The sequence below is a fragment of the Heterostelium album genome (assembly GCF_000004825.1).
Source record: "Heterostelium album PN500 unplaced genomic scaffold PPL_scaffold8, whole genome shotgun sequence".
Lineage (NCBI taxonomy): Eukaryota > Evosea > Eumycetozoa > Acytosteliales > Acytosteliaceae > Heterostelium > Heterostelium album.
The window spans coordinates 1,322,774-1,335,725 of record NW_008805070.1 but is presented as its reverse complement, the minus strand read 5'-3'; the positions used below and the strand labels follow the sequence as shown (position 1 = coordinate 1,335,725).

The 12,952-nt window shown below is 30.0% G+C and overlaps 5 protein-coding genes across 5 annotated transcripts; 2 read left to right on the top strand and 3 right to left on the bottom strand.

The window, feature by feature from the left end:
- Positions 1 to 291: 291 nt before the first annotated feature.
- On the bottom strand, positions 292 to 2,288 carry PPL_08155 (uncharacterized protein; the record flags this gene model as incomplete). Its single annotated transcript, XM_020578979.1, has 5 exons — positions 292 to 402; positions 860 to 1,141; positions 1,220 to 1,552; positions 1,642 to 2,106; positions 2,187 to 2,288. 5 exons carry the CDS (start codon positions 2,286 to 2,288, stop codon positions 292 to 294), a joined length of 1,293 nt encoding a protein of 430 aa, XP_020430818.1.
- A 226-nt stretch (positions 2,289 to 2,514) lies between these two features.
- On the bottom strand, positions 2,515 to 4,744 carry tom1 (GAT domain-containing protein; the record flags this gene model as incomplete). The annotated part of the gene is made up of 4 exons (XM_020578978.1): positions 2,515 to 4,230; positions 4,318 to 4,416; positions 4,492 to 4,564; positions 4,632 to 4,744. The coding sequence occupies 4 exons, from the start codon at positions 4,742 to 4,744 to the stop codon at positions 2,515 to 2,517; spliced, it is 2,001 nt and encodes a 666-aa protein (XP_020430817.1).
- A 157-nt stretch (positions 4,745 to 4,901) lies between these two features.
- On the top strand, positions 4,902 to 6,836 carry PPL_08153 (uncharacterized protein; the record flags this gene model as incomplete). The annotated part of the gene is made up of 2 exons (XM_020578977.1): positions 4,902 to 4,924; positions 5,429 to 6,836. The coding sequence occupies 2 exons, from the start codon at positions 4,902 to 4,904 to the stop codon at positions 6,834 to 6,836; spliced, it is 1,431 nt and encodes a 476-aa protein (XP_020430816.1).
- A 146-nt stretch (positions 6,837 to 6,982) lies between these two features.
- On the bottom strand, positions 6,983 to 10,578 carry PPL_08152 (uncharacterized protein; the record flags this gene model as incomplete). The annotated part of the gene is made up of 4 exons (XM_020578976.1): positions 6,983 to 8,935; positions 9,459 to 9,515; positions 9,630 to 9,788; positions 9,862 to 10,578. The coding sequence occupies 4 exons, from the start codon at positions 10,576 to 10,578 to the stop codon at positions 6,983 to 6,985; spliced, it is 2,886 nt and encodes a 961-aa protein (XP_020430815.1).
- A 1,574-nt stretch (positions 10,579 to 12,152) lies between these two features.
- PPL_08151 (protein-tyrosine phosphatase type IVA family protein) lies at positions 12,153 to 12,807 on the top strand (the record flags this gene model as incomplete). The annotated part of the gene is made up of 3 exons (XM_020578975.1): positions 12,153 to 12,266; positions 12,337 to 12,509; positions 12,594 to 12,807. 3 exons carry the CDS (start codon positions 12,153 to 12,155, stop codon positions 12,805 to 12,807), a joined length of 501 nt encoding a protein of 166 aa, XP_020430814.1.
- Between the last annotated feature and the right edge of the window lie 145 nt (positions 12,808 to 12,952).

Below are 12,952 nucleotides of genomic sequence, written 5' to 3'. Positions count from 1 at the left end.
TTTTTTTTTTTTTTTTCACTCAACCAAACGGAGGAGCTATCTAAATATAAATCATTATTATGAGATTCTGAAAGCGTTGGATGGAAGAATAAACAAACATTACCACTCTGGTTTTACTAATTTATTTACCCAATATATAATAAAATCGAATAAAATAGAATTATAATTTTTGGGGGTTAGGGTGTCCTTTATTTTATTTTAATTTCCTGGTTGTTGTCGAGGAGCAATGACATGACATTGAATTAATTCTGGTTGTTTTTAGTTTTAGTTTTTTTTTTTTTTTTTGAGTAATCATCTAGATGATGAGCTATAAGCATCACTGACAGTCATTAGATATTCGAGGGTGGCCGATGATTCTCTGTCGGTGTCAATATCAAAGTTTTGATTGGGGCGGTGTATACGCTTGTGGGTCATTATCTCTTTAAATGATTTCGTAAGCGGTGTTAGATACTGATTGATGGCATTACTATTTTGAAGATGACTTAATATGGTTGTTGATGATGTGTTGTGGTGGTGGTTGGTCGTTGACTGATACACTGGGTAGTGATTTGGTTTATCAACATGGAAAGGCTGTCTGATATTGCAGATCATTCGGTTCATTACATTCGAGTAACATCCCTCTTTGTTTGACAAATGTAAATTCAACTCCAACAATTCCTTCACCTTCCCGTAATCACACACACCCGGAACAATATCACCTCTTATTGAAATGATTTCATTCAATGGTATATATCTATCATTAACATACTATTGTAGTGAAGAAGTAGAAGTAGTAGTAGTTGTTTAAATTAGTTTATATTAGATCTATTATGAATGATAACAATTGTTCGTAACACATTATGATATTTGTTATTCTTACATTTTGTAATTTTGGAGAAAGGAAATTCATGAGTGGATTGGCATAAAGTGGTACTACAGTTTGAGTTGATTGTTGTTGGTATTGTTCCAACATCTTTTCGAAATGGAATGCATTGATATCGCCTGGGTAACTGGTAGATAGCGAGCATATATTCTTATGACTACCAAGTGCCAAATGTTTACAGAAATCAGAGATTCCAAGATTAAAGTTTGATCGATAGTAAAGTGTTGTCGTATCTATTGTCGCTGCAATAATAGATGATGTTTGATATCTATTACTCATCTATATATAAATATATATAGTATTAGTTTTGTTTGTTTGATGATAGTTTGATTAGTTATGTTTTGTTTAATTACATACATTCAAGAGATTACAGCTTTGTTGTAGGTTTGACCAACGCTGTGCTGAAAGTGGTATATAGAGTGAAGATTGTTGTGCAATGTTGGCAATGGTGTGAGCAGAGTTGTAGATACGCTCATCGATTGCAGACTCCATGAGACTGCTGATCGATGAAGAATGTGGAGTGGTTGCAAAAGTCACGATTGGACGTGAACCATACTCATCGTGAAGATGTTCATAGAGCGACGAACAAACACCACCCCAAATACCATCGACATCCGTAAAACATTGGAATCCAATCATTAAATCACATTCTTCCATCATTCTTCTCAGATTATCTTGATAATGATCCAACTATTAAAAATAATGTTATTTAAACCGCATCCAACAACATTAGTACTAACGAATAGTTGTTATATTTCTTTTTTAATTAATTTACATACGATTTCATTTGATTGTTCTAATAAATCGATTCCATCACTAAATAATTTACCAGATATATTGTTATTCTGATTGACTTGTGAGAGTGTTACGATGTTATTAGATGTAAGATCTGTCTGTAAGTAATCGGACCAAAATTCAAAGTTTGACAATCTATTATCTTGTTCTGGATCATCTATATTTATAGGTGATCCAATTGGTTTAGTTTCATATCGAACTACATTATTATTATTACTATTATTATTGTAATTATTTTGTTGTTGTTGTTGTTGTTGTTTATTATTTTGATTGTGTCTATATACAACTCCGTCTTTATTCATAGCACCAAAGTTATCAGCATAGTCAAATACTAATACACGAGGAGTATACTTTGTATTATCATCTCTATTATTGGAAGCTCTAAAGAGTAACGAAGGATTTATCTCGAATTCTAATTTATTATTAATGCTATAGTTATAGTTATCATTCTATTTATTATTATTATATCATCGATAAGTTTATTAGTTACGTTTGTTTGTTTGTATTAATATTTCATAAATAGACATACCTGTATATTCCAATAGTGTGTACCAATGAAATTTGAAAATGTACCAACTTGCAGTGTAATAATTGAACTATTAGTACTAATATTATTATTATTTACATTCATATTGTTTTGTTGTCACTTTATAATATTTAAATATGTTATAATTTAATGTTTCGGCTTTATCCAAATTAAAATTAAATTTACCAAAATTGGAAAAATATGAGATTTGAAGATCAATTGATTATAATTGTTTTTAAAACAATAAGTGAATAGTTTTTTTATTTATAATTATGTAGTATTGTTTGTTTTAATGTTTAAAAATACATTGTCAATTATGTATTGATCGATATTAGATGAGTGAGTTTAGATTTGGATTGTTTTTGTTTGGTTGTGTCTGGTTGTTGTTGTTGTTCATTGGCGAACTATTGTTGTTATTGTATTGTGTGAAGTTAGAGTATGGTGATTGATATGGGTTCGATGGTTGTGGACTTGGCATATAAGGCGTCTGTTGGAATGGATCATTATTGTTTTGATATTGATATCCCATTGGTTGTTGTTGTTGTTGTTGCTGTTGAGGGTTCTGATACATTGGCATACCACCTCTCATGTTTTGTTGTTGTTGTGGTTGAGGTTGTTGATAAGCCATGCCTCCAAATGGATTACCAGATCCACCATTCATACCATTATTCATACCGTTATTCATTCCATTGTTCATACCATTGTTCATGTAGTTATTATTTGGAGATGGTTGTGATAGAGCATTGTAGTTTGGAAAGCTTGGGCTGAATGGATTGTTAAAAGGTGGTGGCATTGGAGCAGAGGGTTTAAGTGGTTGATTGTTTGATTGTGGTGGTGGCATGATTGCTGGTGTTGACTTGGCAGTTTGTGGGATGTTGTTAGTGTTGTTGCTATTATTATATGGTGTAATTGCAAATGGATTGGTCGATGTATTTGGATTGAATGATGGTGCTGTTGGTTGTTGTTGAGGTTGTTGCTGTTGCTGTTGATTTCTATTTGCAAGGAATAAATCAAATTCATCAAATTGTTGTTGTTGTTGTTGTTGTTGTGGTTGGAATGATGGCTGTTGTTGAGGTTGTTGCTGTTGTGGTTGGAATGATGGCTGTTGTTGTTGTTGTTGATTATTAGAGGGTGAATTATAAATATTATAGTTTAGATTTGATGCTGGAGGTTTGTTAAGTAATACTGGTTGTTGTTGTTGTTGTTGAGGTTGTTGTGGATATCCATTATTACCATTATAATTTGATGTAAATGGATTGCTATTATATTGTTGTTGTGGCTGTTGTTGTTGTTGTTGTTGTTGCATTTGTTGTTGTTGACCAATGTGATGATGATGTTGTGGTTGTGGAGGACCAATGGAAAGAGTGTTGAATTGACCTGAAAAATCAATGTCTCTCAATTCGTTGACTGGTTTCTTGGCGGGCAGTGGAACTGGTCTGTATCCGTTGTCGACAAACTGCTTTCGCTTGGCACAACAATTATCGTAGTCTTGGAATGCACGAACCAACTCGTCGTTCAACAGCAACAGTGTTTCAAGTTCACGCTCCGATGCCGAGCCATTCTGAATCAACTCGGTCACTTTGTTTTGATTCTCCTTGAGCAGTGTCTTCAGCTCTTGGAGCAGTGCATTGTCGGCGGGATCTTCCTCTTCGACATTCAAGAACGACACCATCTCTTGGAACACAGAGAGACTGCCTTTGATCGATGAGATATCTTGGTGAACGGTTGTATAGGAAGCAAGACTGGTCGGTGCTGCTCCCGCTGACGACGAGGTCGGTCTGGAGGCAGTGTTGTTGTTGCTAGAGTGTGCTGATGGTGGTGGTGGCATCATCGATGATTGTGGTCTTGACTGCGAAGAAGGAGGAGCACCTCTTCCTCTATTGAAATTTAGTACAGGTGCATCCGGTCTCTTTGGTGGGAACTTGTATCCCGAACGCTGAAGAAAAGAATATGATTCATAGTAACCTGGAATGTCTTGTCTATATTGAAAAGCATGTCCCCAAGTATCTACCAATTCCAATGCTTTATCTTTAACATTCTCTTTTGTCTAATATTGATTAAAAAAAATAAAATAAAATAAACAAAATTCGTCAATAAAAAAAAATCAGTCTATTTATAAATTATTATTATTTACCTTTCTATTCATGATTAACTTTGCTAATTCAGTCTGAAAAGTTCTTTCACCAAAGAATATATGTGTACATTCACAGTTTTGTACGAGTGACTCTGATAACTATATTATTTTAAGATCTTTGGTAAGTGGTGATTGTTGTTGTTGTTGGGTTGTTGTTGTTATTGCTATACATACTTCTAATGCTAACATAATAACTCTTGATTTCTCTTTAAATCTCTTCAAGATTGCTCTGACAACACCTCTTGCACTATAATTTGAATGATTAGTGTCTATCGATCAGCAGCTGATGCAAACACATTTAAAAAATAACATACTTTATAGAATCATTATTTAAAATATCACATATTTGTAAGCAGGTGGTCCAATCCATCTGAATCAAATATTCAGATGTAGCTTTATCGACCAACTCTACTGGATTTGGTGACATTTTCTATGAGTTTAATCTTTTATAATATATATATAATTGATTTTAAAAATACAAAAAAATATTTAAATTAAGATTATTATTTGTTTGTTTGTTGTTTGTTAATATTTAATATATATATATAGATATAATTAATATTTTAATTTGAAAAAATAACAGTATGAATCCCTGTGATCCTGTTGTGTAAGTCTAAATTTCTACCTGTTATTTCAAAAAAAAAAAAAAAAAAATATAGTTAATAAAAAAAAAATTTAATTTATTTTTTTGGATCACAAAATTTTGTAACCCTTTTTTTTAAACCAGGTTTTATTTTCATTAATTCGGAGTTGATCGATCTAAACAGATTATCAATTAAAAATTATATTAGTTTTTTTTATTTTAATTTTAAATTTATTTCTATAAAAAATATATATAAGAAATAATTTATTTTTGTCTTTTTTAATTTATTTATTTTATTCAATTCAAATACAGTTAAAATAAAACTTTGACGACAAAGAATGTTATGTATCAGATTTAACAAAAAAAAAATTCTGAATTTTTGTTAAGGTGGTGTGAGATGGAATGAATCCTCGTTAAACAAGATCTTTATGAAAATTTCTTTTTTGTAAAGATGTAAAATTTTAATTAAAATTTTAATTTAAAAAAAGCAATAAATTGCAATTTATTTATTTATTTATTTATCTTTAGTTTAATCAAAAAAGATAATAAAAGTAATAATAACAATAATATGACAGTTTCTTTAACATGGCCATGTATAGTTGAAATTCTAGATTTCATTTATTATGATAAATGTACACCGTTCCGAGCCAAACTTGAGCTTGGTTTGGTGAGTTGGAGAGTATTCAATTATATGTCCGATAGAATCGATGGCTACACATTGTCCGATGATCATCCCGATACTCTATTACAGCATCTCAACAGTAGATATTGTATATTGAAGAATATTAGATTTCTCAAGATCCTTACAAACAAGGCGTTCGATGTAGAGAAGCACCGTCAGTTGGCAGAACGACTCGCTCATAGTGTAGTTCGTCTCACCGTTGTTTGTCATTACCAAATGGCATTGGGAGCAATGCAGCTACCGCCCGATGCAATCAACCACCTGAACGGCCTCACCGGTATGCTAACCAAGGTCAAACAGATTCGCTTCTGGCTGTCACACAACACTCAGGCATTCAACGAGATATTCAATGGATATGCCACCGACAACATTGAGAGTTTCAAATTGTTCAACCTCGAGGAAAAGGATCCACTTGCTCTAGTCAACTACGACAACTACCTATTCGCTTCCAACCCAACACAACTCCAAGAATATCGAGGACTGCTTTTGCCCGTATTCCTCTCGAACATTGAACCGTTCCAGGCGAATCTCACCAAGCTAGCTTTGATGATAGAACAACCCTTGATAGGAGAGACTTTCATCGACAAGACATTACCAAGTATGACTAGTCTAAAAAGCTTAAGATTCACCGTGAGAGTCCGTTTAAGTAAAATAGATCAACATCTTGCAACCTATTTAAACAACAACAACAATAATAATGATAATAATAGATTGGAACATTTACATCTAAGTGGTTATCTATTGAATAATGATCAACTACTTGAAGCAATTGTAAATAATAATAGATTAAAGACATTGTCGATTCCTGGTGCTTTCTTTAATAGAACCATTACACTCAATCTCTCAAAGCTGACTATCTACAAACCACAGGTTATCAATTCACATTTCCTCGATGAAGCTAGCTCCATGATAAAGAGAATCGTGCTTAAAGACAGTGAACCTGTGACACCACCCATCTTAATTTCCTATTTCAAAAACAATAGATATTTGCAGCAGATCAAAGGTTTGGTATATAGCTCTGCACTAATGAACGCACTAAAGGATAGACCAGAGACAGACTGTCTTAGAGCAATCGAGTTGAAAGTAACCGATCCTAATTTAGCAGTTAGATTTATTACATCCAACATTGCAAGCTGTCAATCAATACACAATGCTAAAATAGCTTTCTCAAGAAGAATAGACATACAAGCAGACTATGATCCATTTAAATGTTTCACCAAAACCAATCCATATAACTTTTTAAAAATATCTTAGTTTACAGTTCAACAATAAATAAATACATTTATGTTAGAACCAACTTTAAAAATAAATAAATAAATAAATATTTTTAAAGTTGTCCAAGTCATTAATACTTAATAAATAGATTAGATTTTAAAAAATAATATAAATTTTATTTATTATTAATAATAGCTTTTGTCAATATTATGTATATATTTAATATTTGTTGTTGTAAGAGGAGACTCTTCCCAATCTTTTGAAAATAAAGAATATTTAAAACTTTTATCTGTAGTGAAAAGATAGATAGTCTCATCAACTTCGATCATTGTTGGCAAAATCAATAGTTCGTTTGGTACATCTGTCATTGCAAGCCCTTCAATTGTAGCGAGATTCTCGATGAGGATAACTCTACCAAATCCTATTTTTAAGAAATATTCAGAGTTTTCATCACCATAATAAAGATATACTTTATTATCCCCATTAAAGTAATAGGTGACATATCTCGGGAACACTTCACTGGCAATGACATGTCTAGATATAGCTTGAGTTGAAAACATCTGGTATTTGACTAAGCATATCTCGTGAGATGTTTTATCATAGTACATAGAGTAACTTTTGGACTCTAAGAAATCACTATCGCTAAACAACGCAATTGGAATGATATATCTAGCATCTTCATCGGCTCTCAACACTTCGAATTCCTCCAATATTGTATTAAAGCGAATCATACTTAATGTATAGTCGTGTGATCGACCATAGAAATACAAGTAGAATGGATCGACATATTGAGTGACCGGTTGACCATCGAAAGATAAATCGAAACCTAAATGATATGTTGCTTCTCTGAGAGTGTTGTCAATGATTGAGTAGACAATGAAATGGTTTGAAATCATTGAGAATATATAGATGGTCGAATTTGATGATCCAATAATGAAAGAACCACTATCGTCAATACCTCCTAACATTTCTCTCAACTGATTCGATTCTTTCTCTAACAATTCCATTTGACTTCCATTCTCGAAATTGCATTTGTATATTGAAAAAACAGAGTCATCATCCATTGTAATAAAATACTTTAAATTGACTGCTTCATATTCTTCAAAATCAACATTGATCGATTTTTGAATGAATAGTTTGATACCATCGAAAAAACATTGCTTTTTTCTATAATCTGAAGATGTAATAGAACCTCCAATATTGGTAAGGTGATAGTCTTTTATCTTATGATTGTCAAAGTGTTTACGAAGGATTTCCAAAATAATATTATCTTTGTTGTTACTATCAATTGACTTGGTGTTATCATTGTTCTTGTGTCTCTTATTCATGTTGATAATCTTGTTTTTATTGATATACTCTGTGATTTCATTATTCTTTTGTTGGTGAAGACTAAAGATTGTATTACTGTTGTTGTGAATGAATTGATCCAATGATTTTGATTGTTTAATCGATTCAATGATTGATGGAAGTTCATAATTGATTGATTTATCTTCGAGAATATCATAATCATTATTGCCATTATTACTATCATTGTTATTTTTATTATTATTGTTTTTATGATTTTCACGTAATTCATGATCATCATTATTCGGGATAAGAGTTGGTGTGATTGATTGGATGATGTTGTATAATGATTGTATTTCTTTGATGAGTCGATGAAGCTTTTCTTTATATTCATCGAGTTCATCAATAATCGGTTTCTTCATTGCTCTTTCTTCTTTCATTAACATTTCATAACATTGTTTGAAATGATCGGTGATATGATTCTCGATATCAGTCATCTTTTGAATGTACTTGGTTGTTCCTTTAACTTTATTCCATAACCATTCTATTCTCTTTTGAATTATATTTACTTTATCTTTATTATTATCACTATCTGTACTAACAACAGTATCATTATCTTTGTTTTTATTTTCTGCTTCTTTTTCATCATTTGTTTTATTATTAATATCTTTATCTAATTCTGAAACAACAACAGAATAATCAATATCTAAAATTGATTGATTGATGTCTTCTGTGTGAAGTGCTCGATGTTGATTATGCTTTGAAATGAGACATCGATAACATATGATCTCATTACAATCTGAACATAATACATCAAGTTCTTTATTATGTAGAGTACATAGATTCATAGTTTGCTTTGTGTTTATTTAATTAATAATACTTGTCAAAAGAATAAACACAGATTCGTACATGAAAGATATGCAGAAAAAAAAAAAAAAAAAAAAAAAAAAAAAGTAAAGTTGGTAATAGGTAACGAGGTCTACCTACGCACGAATTCAAAGATAACATGTTATTTATTGTTTTTTTTGAAATGAATATTAACTAACAACAAGAATAATAATCATTTTTCCATAGTTTATAAAGTAATGATTGCTTTTTTCTCTTTCTCTCCTCTAGATATTTCTGTTGTTGCGAAGGCGTTGGTAGATTCCAATAGGGTGACCCGTAGTTCGCATTCCAAAACGACAAGAAGTTCTCTTTAATGCCTTTGCTGAATGGGTACTTCATTCCTTTACACTTTCTCAGATAGGTTATCCTATGATATTTTTGAGCTTCCCACGACGATTGGTTGGTGATCACCAAATAGGAATGGTACGCCAACAACCCGATTGGCATGAACATCATTGCAAAGGTAATAACGGTTGGGAACCACATTACTAGATTTGCTAAAACCCAATCTTTCCATGTTGGTGCACTATGTATACCTGTTAATGCCTATAATTATAATTGATTATTATATATTATATTGTAATAAAGAATAATAAATAAAATTAATTAAACAACTCTCTTTAGAAAGTAGTAGTTGTTATTGTTGTTCAACAAACATACTATTTGAAAACCTAGAATCAATAAAACAAGTTGAACCACTAAAAAGATACAAAATGATTTATGATTGTATTGACCGACACAACAACCAATGAAGAAACAATGATGATCATATTTTAAAATACAACGATTACATCTCTTACAATGCTTTGATCTAATTAACTGAGAGAATATCAAGATAATTATTAGTTTAATATATATTTAATTTTAAACTATTAATATTACTACAACATACAACATTACGTTTACATATATTACAATAAGGTTGATCTTCACCACTTTCTTTATCTTTATTATTGTTACTCTCCAAACTATCTAAAAGTTGATCCATTTCATTATCTTTATTTACATTATAATCTTCTTCTATCTGTTCATCATCTTTATTATTACTATTGATATCAAATTCTAGTGATTGACGATGATGATCATCATTATCATCTGCAAATTCATCATCTGATCTTTTAAGTTTAGATTTATTACTACTACTATTATTATTACTGTTGTTGTTATTAATATAGTTTGAATTGTTGTTGTTGTTGTTGTTGATGTGTCTATTATTACTATTGTTGTTTGGTGGTGATGCTGGAAGATCGTCTGAATAGCCAGGAGATTTCGAAGCAGCAATGAAAAAGACTATGAATGTAGAAATGAAAATGGAATGTGTCCAAATCAGATAGAAGTAGTCTCGCTCTTTGAATGCAACATTGAGATCAGTTCCACTTCTAACTGCCAACACCAAGTATATTATAAGATGTACGATGGTATATGCACATTTCACAACGAAACCTTCCCAATCACCTAATGCACCACCTTTCTTTCTTATGATTCTTCCATTTGCATTACTACCACTATTACTTCTACTATTACTTCTACTATTACTACTACTGCTACTACCTTTAACAACATCTTCAACTACAAATCTATCTTTATCATCGTCGTCGTATTCATTCATTCGTTCAATCAACCAATCAGCAACACAAATTAGAGATAAAAATAAAAATAAAAATAAAATAAAATGAAAATGAAATATAAAATAACAATAAAACTTTAATTAAATAAATATTGAAAATCACAAGTCGTTTTTGACAATGAATATTAATCTCGCTCGTTATATCCATGGATTTATGACAACAATAATTATCATTACTGATCTTTATTTATTTTAAATGTTCCGATTACCACTATACACAAATAGGAATACAATCTATATAATATATTTCTCTCAATAATTATTTATATAATTGATAATAAAAATCACATGACTGATTACACACTCATATGAAATCACCCCATATAATTATTATTATCATTAATAATTAATTTCATTTGATTTGATTCTAATATATCCCTGGGTGGGGATATAATGATATTATACTATACTCTCAGAATATATATAAATTGATTTTTTCCACTATTACTTTTATAACAATAGTTATTCTTTTTTAACTAAATTTGGTAATTTTTTTGTTTTCAGTCTTTTTTTTGTAAATAATTAAATACAGTGATACAAAAAAAAAAACAATTGATTTAATTTTATTTATTGTAGATAAGATATCTATCTATTCTATTCTATTTACAAAAAGAAAGACATAATCAAAAATAATAATAATCAACAAATAAGATATCAAAAATATTCTTTTATTTTATTAAATGTTTTAAAAAAAAAGTTTTATATTTTATTTATTTATTTATTTATTAGTTAGGATTAATAAATTTAAAAAGTTAAAAGAGTAATTAATTAATTTATTTAAAGTTTATAATAACTGTTATTACAAATCAATATCATCATCAACATCACCATCACACTTCACTATCTTTTAAAATCAAGAAGAGCATCGATGAGGGGAAAGTCGAACAAGTCCAAGTTTAGTTTATGTTACATTGTAGAATCAATCAACACAGTGTTGATAAACAAATTAATACTTTGAGATGAGGTCTCAGACAACACTGTGTTTATCATGTTGTTAAAGTAATTTCCAACTATTTTGTCTAGTTTTTTTAACGTATTTTTTTGCAGACAACCTTTTTGTAACTGAAAAAAAAACTTGATTATTTTGATATAAAAATTTTTTTTTGTTTTTTTTAATTAGTTTATTTTATAAAATTCAATCGAAAATAACCTTTATCTTTTTAAAAATAACAAAAAAAAAAAAAAAAACAACAACATAGTCAAAAAATTAATTTTCTCTCTTTTTTTTTTTTTTTTTTAAAAATAGTTTAATTCTTATTTCTTTTTTATTATTGTTGTATTTATTTATCATTATAATAATCATAATCAAAATCAAATCTTATTCTTTTTTTTTTAACAAACAAACAAACAAACAAATAACCAATCATTTTTTTATTTAATATTATTATTATTCATACTTTTTTTTTAACATAACATTATAATTATTAATAACTAGTAGATAGGATAGATATTGAAAATAGAGTATTAATAAAATAATAACACAACAAACAAACAATTCAACAACAACAAAAACCAAAAGAATCATTGTTTTCCCTCTATAGAGATGTAAGAAAAAGATGACAGGAGTTCGTAGCACACTTCCAAACCCAGCCTCCTTAGTCGAGAGCTCAACACATAGATTCCTCATCTTTGATGCCCCAAACGATGACAATTTACAATTATATATTAATGTATGTATCGTCTATTAAATTATATATAATCAAATAATAATAATAATAACAATGATGATAAATAAAATAGGAACTTAGAAAATACAATATATCACATTTGGTACGCGCATGCGATCCAACCTATTCAACTGAACCACTCCAATCGATCGGAATTCAGGTTCACGACATGCCATTCCCTGACGGTGGTGCACCTTCCGATTCAGTGGTTGAAAACTGGTTAAAGATATTAAAAGATTCTTATAAGTAGGTTTTAGCAATAATTACTTTATTTACAACAGCTAGTATGTAGACTAATATTATATATATAATTATATTATAATATTGTAGGAAGGATGGAAAGGAGACAGTTGGCGTCCATTGTGTTGCTGGACTTGGAAGAGCTCCAGTGTTGGTAGCTATTGCTTTAATTGAAGGTGGAATGAACCCACTTCAAGCAGTGGAGTACATTCGTGAGAGAAGAAGAGGTTCAATCAACATCAAACAAATTCAATATCTTAAGAACTACAAGAGCAAGAAGAAGGGAAGTTGTCTCATCATGTAGACAATCAACCAGAATAACAACAACCAAATCATACCAAATCATACAACAACCAAATCATAGTAATCAAAAACTAACAATTTATTTACACGCAACATCAAAACAACAAAAAAAAAAAAAGCAAAAAACAAATAGTAATTCTAACAAT